At 48.2% G+C, this 10,461-nt stretch overlaps 1 protein-coding gene across 2 annotated transcripts in view; it reads right to left on the reverse strand.

The window, feature by feature from the left end:
• Positions 1-10,461, reverse strand: part of arhgdig (Rho GDP dissociation inhibitor (GDI) gamma) — a 22,661-nt gene extending 12,200 nt beyond the window's left edge. The window contains exons 1-2 of one of the 2 annotated variants that reach the window (XM_076983541.1): positions 10,322-10,461; positions 1-130 (exon numbers count right to left, since the gene is read on the reverse strand). The exon at positions 1-130 is cut by the window's left edge and continues 47 nt beyond it. In XM_076983541.1, the coding sequence (XP_076839656.1) occupies positions 1-125 (125 nt within the window). In that variant the 5' untranslated portion in view covers positions 126-130; positions 10,322-10,461. Of the gene's footprint in view, positions 131-5,730; positions 6,229-10,321 lie in introns of those variants that run through there. The other variant, XM_076983540.1, reaches the window with a different exon arrangement.

Raw genomic sequence — 10,461 nt, forward strand, 5'->3', positions numbered from 1 at the left:
AGGCTTTCATCATCCTTGTCCAGCTCCTGGATCTCCTGCAGGGACTTCTGAGCAGGGGCCTGGTAATTCAGGTCAGTCTCGTCCTCGTCCTCACGCACTGGAACTGTCCCCTCTTTGTCCGCCATGATCCCTGGAAACATACAGCAGCAGAACCCATCAACACCTATCCGAGAGTCCCAATCCGGGCTCCATATAGACCCATATACACAGAGCAAAATCCCTCGTGATGAATTAAACACCTACAGACTTTATTTAAGTCCAGCAAGACACTAACAAATGCTTCAAACATTAATTCAGCACTGGGGATTTTGCTTTGTAGATTTTGTAAAAGTGGTGTAGTACAAGCATCCTCATTATATGCAAGTGTGAGAATAATCTTCAACTCTCTTTAATGATGGCTATTATAATGCATAGCTTTCAGGAAACATGTCCTGCCTGTTCCTGTTCGACACTTATATCTTACAGTTCTCAAGGGGTTTCCGCCATGCTTCAACAACTTTATCACCTCCAGAATATACCGACAGTAGTCAGGCCTACTGATATGTGATATGAACAGACCGCACTAAATCCCTGCACGCACAAATGTAAAAAAGTAATGTGAAGTGTAATGTGGACTGTGAGAGCCATTAAGCCAGTTTATTGTGCATGGTGTGCGTATGGTTTCACTGTGCTGCAGATGACAACATACTGGTCTGTACCTCGAACCTGGATCAGGCTGTATGGATTCACAGATTAACCACTTTTAAAACCCACACACATTTTTCCCAATTCTCACACTAAGGCAGAAAACACCTGTCAATGGTCATAACATACTTATTCTATTTTTATTCATCCTATGTCTATTCATATCCTTTGGAAGATGGCCTATTAACCAAAACACGCCCTCCGACAATATTAATATTTAAGTAACGTAAAGAAGGGACACGTTTCCTCTGCCGTCTGACAGCAGTCATCGTCTCTACAGTCGTCAGCTCTGTTAACAAAAGCTCAGTGCTTTTTCATTCGTGATATCGTCTACGGAGAAACAGCTGACGCTATTATCGGAACCCTTCCCCGGCTGTAGCAGCTAACGGGTCTAATGTTCGTATTAAGCGATGGCAGTTTGCAGTTCAGAGAGCTGAGGCACGGCCCTCTGGAGGCCACAAACGCACGAGCCCGCTCCCCTCCCGCCAGCGTGAGACCGCCAGCAGTTATTTGTCAAATCAATTAACGCGGAGGTGGGAGGCCGGCGTCCCCGCGAACGGGCCTTATCTCACACAGACACCCACTCCGGTGTTCCGACTGGCCGAGCGGCTGGGCCGGTGACGTCACGGTCTGGACGGTGTCGAGCGATCACCCCAGAGAGGATGGACGTCCTCGGGTTCGTCCAGACAGCCCAACACCCCATACTGCTATTATTTACAGTGGGGCAAGTTGGAGCGGGGTCGCCCCTGATCAGCAAACATGGAGGAGACAGGGTTGTGGGGTTTAGGGGGCACAGGATTCGACCTTCAGTCAGGCAAAGCTGAACAGTAATGGAAGGCCCAAGCTATAAAACATATTTTGCCACAATCAATAAAGATACTTTATATATATAGCATAATAAGCTGGCCACAGGAGGAGTTCAAAGGCACTTACATCAAACAATGTGCATGGAGGGTTTTAACCCAAATCAAGCGCTCTGAGACTGTATGCTAAGTAGGGGGTAAGGGGGGGCTATGTAGGGAGTAAGGGTGGTGAGGATTTCTGAGCATCAGAGCCACTATCCAGGATGAGACGGCGATCTGAGACAGTACGCAGGAGTAATGATTCAAGATTTTGCCAAGATTCAAGATTCAAGAGCTTGCAAAGAGACGACCGGAAGAGATGAAGTGCTCGGTGAGGGCCTCAGACAGCAGAAACCAACAGTGGATGGGAATGAGGAACCAGAACCATCATGGGAGGATAAAAACCCCTGCACAGTATGTTCCTCTAGGAAATAGTGGAAGTGACTGATATGGAGAAATCCTACCCATAGCTGTAAAAGGTTGAAAGACAGCACAGAGGCTCTAATCATGGAAGAAGAGGCTTGAGCTTTGAATATAAGATGAATAGAAGCTGAGATCTACCACACCAGGCAGGACCCCAGACGCAGGTTGTGCAGAGACGCCCCTGAGACAGTGGGATGCAAGATGCTAGCAGGCAGTGTACATGGAACACTTTAACCAAGGGGGCCGCCATATGGGCTGGAACTTCTAAGATCAAAGCGGGATACACCCCTGAAGTTAGTACAGAATCCTGTGAGACTTCCAGTTAAAGACCGACAAAATGGTGATGGCAAACTAAATGGACGCAGTAGTGATGGATAAACAGCAGGAGAGGGCGTTAGTGATGGATGTAACAAGTGATATCAACATCAGGACCGAGAAACTAGAGCTTGAGCAATACCAAGGGCTGAGAGGTGAGCTGGAGAAGGTGTGGAAGGTGAAGGTGACAGGGAGAGTGTCTCCAGCAGATCCCAGGAACAACATCTGAGATCTCCACATAGAACATGAGGCCGAAGCCACATTCATCGTAGCACGGTAGACCCCATCGTTAGTGCTTGTAACAGTACACCGAGCAAACCAGACTTGCCCGAGACACACAACTCCTAGAGCACTGCCAATTTCTGAAACGAATCTTGCTCTGTGTGAAGATGAGTGCGCTAATGAGGGAGGCGATGGAGATCAGAGCTCAAGGGAGCGGTATAAAAAGCAGTATTGATCGCCCATAGCCTCTGTAGCTCAACCCAAACCATATGAATCTTGTCCAGGGGCGTAAGACTTTAAACAAGGCCATGATGGCGTTCATCAGACCAGTGTCCCGTGAACAATTAGGGTACTGTGTTAATTATCCATGCACGGTGAAACTACACTGAGAATACACAACTGAAACAGTTCATCGGGTCTCACAAAGAACACATAAATAAAATGCTTGCCGCACGTTAACTGCTGAGCTCAATGGCTTTGTGAGCAAACGTTTGGGTTAATTACACTGTTTAGAGCACATCCTTGTGATCCAAATCACGTTTTCTCGCCGAGCGCCTAACAGGACGTGCACTCTTACGCGGGCTCAAATCAGGAAGAACCCCGTGGATGGCGCCGATGGTGCCATGGTAACACGAGGCTTCGTGTGAAGACGAGGCCACCACAGCAAACCTCTGCTAGCCGTGGTCACTGCGATGGCTGAATGTTAGCACAGGACGCCGGATTAGCAGGATAGCGGGCTAATCGGTTTGACAGGGACTGAGAGGGGGGGGGGGGGGGGGGGGGGCAGGAGGGAGGGACCTGGCGGCTTCTGTCAGCAGCTGGCACGCACCCACTCAACCGCTGCCCATTAACGAAGGGCCATTTTTATTAACTGGGGGAGAAGTGACAGCAATTACAGCGGGTCAGCCAAGTTGAATAACAATGCTAATAAACTGGAGCATCTGCTGATTCTTTTAAAACTTAATCACTCCACAATGAGAACAGTGACAGTTCTATAATATTTGGACCACGAGCTCCGCCCTCATCAACATTGTCTTCGTCTGTATGAAACGTTACACGGTGATGATGCTTTCGCACACTGTTGTGGCAACATACATATTATATGCCCTGCAACGTTCTAAAAATTATTCAGGCTGGTGATCAATTAACATGATTTAAAACTGCCCTGCAGTCTTTTGAAAACTATTATTTAGATTTGTCACACCTTACGGGAAGAGGGGACATTAAGTCACTCAGGAAAACAGACGGAGAACAGAGTTCAGGATGCGCACTGCACACAAACGAAGAAAAATAAATAAATAAAGTATCGGCTGTTCAAAGACTACTACTGTAATAACGATTAACAAATGATATACGACTATACAGTCCATGGTTGGACTCTCAAATAGCCACTCAGAAACGTACAAAACACGACACTGCTCGGGCACTACACATCTGAGATTACAGTAAGATGAGATACCTTCACAGTGGGCGTGGCATAGGGCTGTTCGTTCCATGTCATCGGTCCTGATATCGTACAGTGAACAGCTCATTAGCGAGAATGTAAATGAAGAAGAGCAGCATGGCCACCGTGGCCCAAAATGGTCTAGTCTACACATGCACACCACAGCAATGTCCAACATGTTCCTCTGGGCCTCAGCGTCTGAGCCGTAGAGAGTTCTCACTGCTGGTCTTGGATATCCTACACTATTGATGAGCACGCTGTCCAGAGTCTGCAACTTTGGACCCAGGGCCCGTAAAATCGAAGATGAACTACAGCTAGGACAAACAATAACATCTTATAGACCTTATTAAAGCGTGGCAACAGATTGCAAACTGCTCAAAACTGTATTAGCACCACCAGCCCCCAGAAAGCGATCCATAAAGCAGAGCAGATTTTAGAAGTGAGCAGATCGACGTTAATTTGGTAGAATAAACGACAGAGCGACTGCGAAAATCGGGTTTGAACGCTCGGACAAGAGGTGGGGCGTGAGCGTGGGATCGAGGCGGACTGGAATTATCGCACCTCCACAGAGCTCCTCGCTGCGGACGCCGGTTTCTGAAGATCCCCTTCCTGCAACACGCAGCTGAATTGATTTCGTCTCCCTAACACGTGTCAGGTGTCTGAGGAACAGCCATCCATCAAGCTCAAGCGGCCGCTGCTCCCCAAGACACGATGCTTTCGGCTGGCCTGCGGAGAGGCTGGGGTGGTGGGGGGGGGGGGTGGGCGTCTCCAGGCTGCACCTGCACCACCTGCAGCCTGCTGAAGGGCGGAGGAAGAGAGCAGGTGGAGGAAGACCCCAGGACCACGCCAGCCATCTGTGCTCTGACTCCGGCTTAAACGGCACCGCAGTCATCGCGGGTAACCACCCACACCGCTCCTTCACCTCCAGATCGGCACGGAGCCACACACACTCTCTCTCTCTCTCTCTCTCTCTCTCTCCTGTTCATAGACCTGCTCTTTGACAGATATTCCAATACATGGGCACTTACATCCACCCGTTTGTCTAATACACGGTGGCATTCGTTTTTTTTTTTTGCAAATCATTACCTCCCACACACAGTGGTCTCACACTGCTGTAGACATGAGAACGAGACTAAGGTGATGAAGAGAGAGAGGGAGGGGGTGAAAGAGAAGAGAGGTAGAATGAAAGAGGGAGGCAGGGAGAGAAAGAGTAGAAGAATAACAAAAAGAGAAGGGGAAAGGAGAAACGGAGAGAGGGAGAGTGGGAAAGAGAGGTGGGGACGATACAGAGAAGACACTCTTCTGAGACTGCGTTTGAAGTCTGAATCAGAAGCAGATGCACTGGTTCCTCAGGAACTGTGAGATGGACATTCAGGGAGCAACACAACACCACACGCTGTACTGCTGGAAGAAGATCCACTGGATCATCAAACCACAATCACCGATCAACTACCGCTTGATTTTAGCCTATATTGGGTCTCTCTTCTCAGAGGCAGCACATCACACAGGATCAAAATTCTCACTGCTTAACTTTTTCTGCTGGGTCATCAAAGGAAATGGGTTTTATGGCACATTGCTACTATGCATATTATACTTTTTCCGTGCATCGAAAAACAGAATGAAATGTAACCCAGTTCCGCAGTTTGACAATATTTAGCAGAGAATTTAAAGTGCTTCTTAATCTTAAGTGCTTAAAAATCTTAATTACATGCATTCACATTGCACCAGATTAAGTTAAAAGTGCTGCCACTGGACATGGCAACATGTCTAGAAATGAAAAGTGTAAATCCAGATCCTCACCTCTGTAGCACAGCGTTAGCCAGAGCAGTTCAAGGAACTGCCCCCCAAACTCACAGACATCCAAGCCCAACATTGTGCCAGCGATTTTTCCAAAAAACGGTTTCGAAAGTGGAATAAAGATGGTAAGAAAGCGACCGGCACACCTCCAGGGGTCGTGAAAAGTGATTGTGTGTGAGATAAATCTCGGGGATAAGGGGGGGGAAAAAAAGAGCATAAAAAAAAAAAAAGCTTTCAAACAAGCATCCCTCCTAGTGCCCCAAAACCTGAGAGAGAATCCCTGGGTTTGGGTGTGGAGGAGAGAGCGAGAGAGGGAGAGAGAGAGAGAGAGAGAGAGAGAGCGAGAGAGAGAGCGAGAGTAAAGAAAGAGAGGGAGAGACAGACAGAGGAAAAGAAAGAGTGTGCAAATGCCCAAACGCCTGTAATCGAATTGCAGCACTAGCATGTGCAGTCGTAGCAGAGAGGAGGTGAGGAACCAGAAACACTCCTGTCTACAGACACTACGCTGTGGCATCAGAAACAAACCCTGTGCCTCTGCCCCCCCCCCCCCCCCCCCCCCCCCCAGCCACATCACTCATTAGACTGCGATGATCTCATCCTTTTTCTCTCGCCCTCCCTCCCTCCCTCCCTCTCCCTCTCTCTCACACACACCCCACACACACACACACACTCCCCTCTCCCCCACATTCCGTATTCCCAATACCACCCCGCCGTGCGCGCACGCCTCTATCCTCCAGACAGTCATTACGCCATTCCTCTTTTCCTCCCTTCATCGCGGCATTTCGTTCTTTTCATCCTTCTCGTCATCTTTCCCTGCATGCCTCTCATTGTCTCTTTCTCTCCCTCTCTTCTCATCCTTTCTCGTTTGATACCACCCCATCTTTTCTCGTCTCCCTCCCTCGTTCTCATCACTTTCTGCATGTCTGCAATTCCCCCCCCCCCTCTCTCTCTCTTTCTCTCTCTCTCTCCCTCTCTTTCTCTCTTCAGAGGTTCTGCGCTGTAAAAAGGGAAGGCTCCTCTTCCCTAATGTCTACGCTCTAGCCCCTCCCCCTTGTCTGTCACTCAGCAGTTATCAGCCCGTTAGAACTACCTGCTCGGGGTTACCATGGAAATGCCCCTCCCTTTAAGCCTGACCCCGATAAACGCTGGCAGCTATGGACTGCTGTCGAACTCATCCGCCCACAGCTCGTACGACTACACAAGCGCATTTTCAGCGGCCCGGCGCGCACAGAACCGTTCAGATGTTCCTGGAGAGAGGGGGCGGGCGGGGGGGGGGGGGGGGGGCTCCCCACTGAGGCATACCTGGCGTGTGTGGGCCGTTTCCCCTGCATTCCAGAAAACGTGCATGTACCTGAGCCGGGCTAGTCGAGAAAGCAATTACACCCTACAAATATGGACTGTGTAGAGCTGTGTATGAGAAAAGGAACGCGCAACTTTCATTTGCGATTAACGTGCAGGCGCCAGTGTCTGTGTGCTAGAAAAACCGCCTGTACAAAGCTGCAACCTTCTTCCTGAAGTCCTACTGTCACCATAAGCGACAGGCTCCTGCAGGTGGCGCTGTAAATTAGACCGTCACAAAGAAGAAGGATGCGAGGAGCTAGGGCACGGCTAGATTAAAGTGCTTCTCCGAGAGGTCCAGACACGGAGAGCTGTGAATTGGAATTGAGCACCGTGTTACTCCCAGTGGTGGAGATTAGAATGTCAAAATGTTATCGCAGAGAGAAACAGAGAGCCAGATTGAAGTGGTACTGCCGAAGTAAAAACATCTATCGCTTCAGACTGAAAGGGAATGCTGTTACGGGTTAGTCCTTCCACTGGAAACCAGCGTCTAGATTCTAGATCGTGATAAATAGAGAGAATGGGCCGAGCTTGGCCGGTCCCTGGACATGGAGAACCTGGGAATGCATATATAAATATGTAATGTATACAAATCCACATCAGCTCTCCTGGTTCGGAGAAGCCAAATACACTGTGTACCAAACTAGGTGTTAAAACAACCCAGTTCTGTAGGATGTTCCTGGTGCCGTAGTTGACCCCATGTATGTGCCCCATGCACATTATTCTAAGAGTTCTGCAATAGTGCATGCACTTAACAAACTTAACATGCACTTAACACACTTAACATGCATGCCCCCTTGACGCCTCTCTGATGCGAACATGATAGGTCTTGTAGATCCACATACTTTAAACCCTGACTCCAATATCCAGCAAGAGGGCAAAAACTCAACAATTTTCCAAAAAATGCACCATGCATTAGGCAGTTAGTGCACTCAGCTGCAAGAGGTAATCTCATTTTCTTCACTGCTCGCAAGAAGCCTAATGCATGACTGAAAACCACCGAACAAACAGGATATGAGCAAGCGCCTGCTGCACGAGGCCTACCACAGACCTCTCACAGGGGCCCAGCCTGCAACACTCACCCAGCCTGCATTGCAGCTGAACTGGTTCCGGAGGTATGCAAACCAGATAACCCGTAGAACCATTCCTAACACAGGTGACTCACGCATAACGCCATCGGGCAACTGACAGTGGAGGTCCGTGATCCCCCGAGGACCTGTGTGCATATGGTGTCAGTGAGAGGCCCCAGGTGGGTTTTTTACCAGAAGGACGTCACCGCCGAGGCCATGACTGGACCGGCCCCGCTGGTGCTTGTGTGTTGCCCTTCTCTGCTCCGAAGCTCGGGGATTAGGTCAGAGAACGGCGTGGCCTTGGCTCTGACGCTGGAGCCCCGCTGAAGCTCACGCTGCTGAAACGAGCCCCGCACAGTGAGGAGGTTGAGAACGCTCCCCCGGCACGGAAGTGAAAGAGTCGCCCCGATCAATAGACAAGAGGACCTGTTTATCAAGTGCCGCCAGCAACGTGCGCGACTTCCTTGTTCGGAATCTGTCAGGCTCTGTGAAAGACTTTTTCTAACAGCCAGCATGCAGGAACCGTAGGCATTTGCAGAAGAGGAAGAGGAAGGATACTGAGGAACACACTAGTTTGTTTGTAGAGAACTGAGAACTGTCAGGAACGGATGGGACGCCTGTACGCCGAGGCGGGGGTGGGGTGGAGGGTGGAGGGGTTGGTTGTGGGGGTTGTTAGATGGAGGAGCCTCCGCCTGTCTCTCCACTTCCGTAGGCCTACTGGCCCTTTCGTCAACTCCATCACGCGTTCATGCGAAGTGGCATCTGTCATCCACAGCGTTCATCAATATGACGCTTGGAGGCATCGTAAAATATATTTTCCCTTTCGGCTTTACAGCCCTCTAAACCACATGGCTGCTAAATGAGGTTTCATAAAACGGCAGTTATTCCTGCATTCTCTAGACGCGACAACACACGAGTGGTAGAGTCTGTCACGGTGCTTACGAAGGAAAATTGTTTTGGCTGTGAGGATCTCCACTCCATCTTGTCGGGTTATCCTGAGCAAAAAATGTAATGTAGCATCCTAAAAACATATTACATCATATTCTATCAAGATCTGGGCTTATATCTGCAGAGATACTGTAATAAATTCCACAATGAGGTTTGATGTGTTGGCAAGGGCTGATAAAAGGGCCCTGGTGTGTGTGTGTGTGTGTGTGTGGGGGGGGGGGGGGGGGGGGGGGTTAAAACCAGCATAAAATATACCATGAAGAGTAGCATTATAGCATTAAGACCACTTGAACGTACACAGATAGTGGTGAAGTTGAATTCAGCTGAGCTCTGTGTGGAGGGTGTTACAACAGCACTGCTGCTGCGAACAGCCATTTCTCACATTTCAGAGAGATTAGAATTCACATCAACGCAAAGGTCAGCGAGAGGAGAAATCAACATCAAAAACATGAAAGCGGCAGAACTTTCTTAACATTCATTTCAAATGTTACGTGTGCTGGAGAATTTATTAAAAATACAAGGCGAAAAGAATATTTGAGCAGGTGGCCACGGTCCCTTCATGTAAACCCCTATCTGGTCCTTCATCGGATGGCGCGCGTCCTTTCTGATTGGGCTTCACCACTCGGGCACGAGGACGGGCTCGTGCCACTTTCTGTGTAAATGTTTTTTAATTCGTTTGCATTAAAATACAAACGAGATCTGCGGTAGTGGGGAGTCTGTCAGATTTGCTTTGGCTATTCAATACAGGATATGAGACTTCAAAACACACACATACACAAAAAAGGATGTGGTCGGATATGCCATTCAGCTGGTTTAATACAGCAATTAAATATTCAGATAATATTCAGTATTTACTTCACCACATTGTTTGGATATCAGTAGCATTCATTAAAAAAAAAACTCTAAAAGCTGTTAAAAACATGCAACGTATATTCACAATACCCAGCTATTTAAACAGCTATTTCAAGTAATTTCGAATTTAGAGAATTTATTGAATTTTGTGTCATCAGAAAATTGGGTGTTATATGCCACAGAAATCATTTAGTGTAAAATGTGCTCATCAAATTGTCTGCACAGAAAGTGATTATGAAGTGAATTATGAAGTTCTACTAACGCCTTCAGTCTTGAAAAACATTGAAACCATGAAACAGTGCCTGTTCACCCCCCAAATACTTTTTACGTTCGTATATAAACCTTACAACGTTACTGAAATCGGTTGACTGACCAAAATCTCTTACCTCTTCGACCTGTTGAAACTTGATGAGGACTTTCCGAACAAGAGTGTGGTATAGGTATGCTATAGGAGGAAATGGTTGTTTCAAATGGGGCGGAACAAGTTTTGTACTGATCTTAGAGGCTGTTACCAAAGAGGGTGAAG

The sequence above is a fragment of the Brachyhypopomus gauderio genome, chromosome 2, assembly GCF_052324685.1.
Source record: "Brachyhypopomus gauderio isolate BG-103 chromosome 2, BGAUD_0.2, whole genome shotgun sequence".
Lineage (NCBI taxonomy): Eukaryota > Metazoa > Chordata > Actinopteri > Gymnotiformes > Hypopomidae > Brachyhypopomus > Brachyhypopomus gauderio.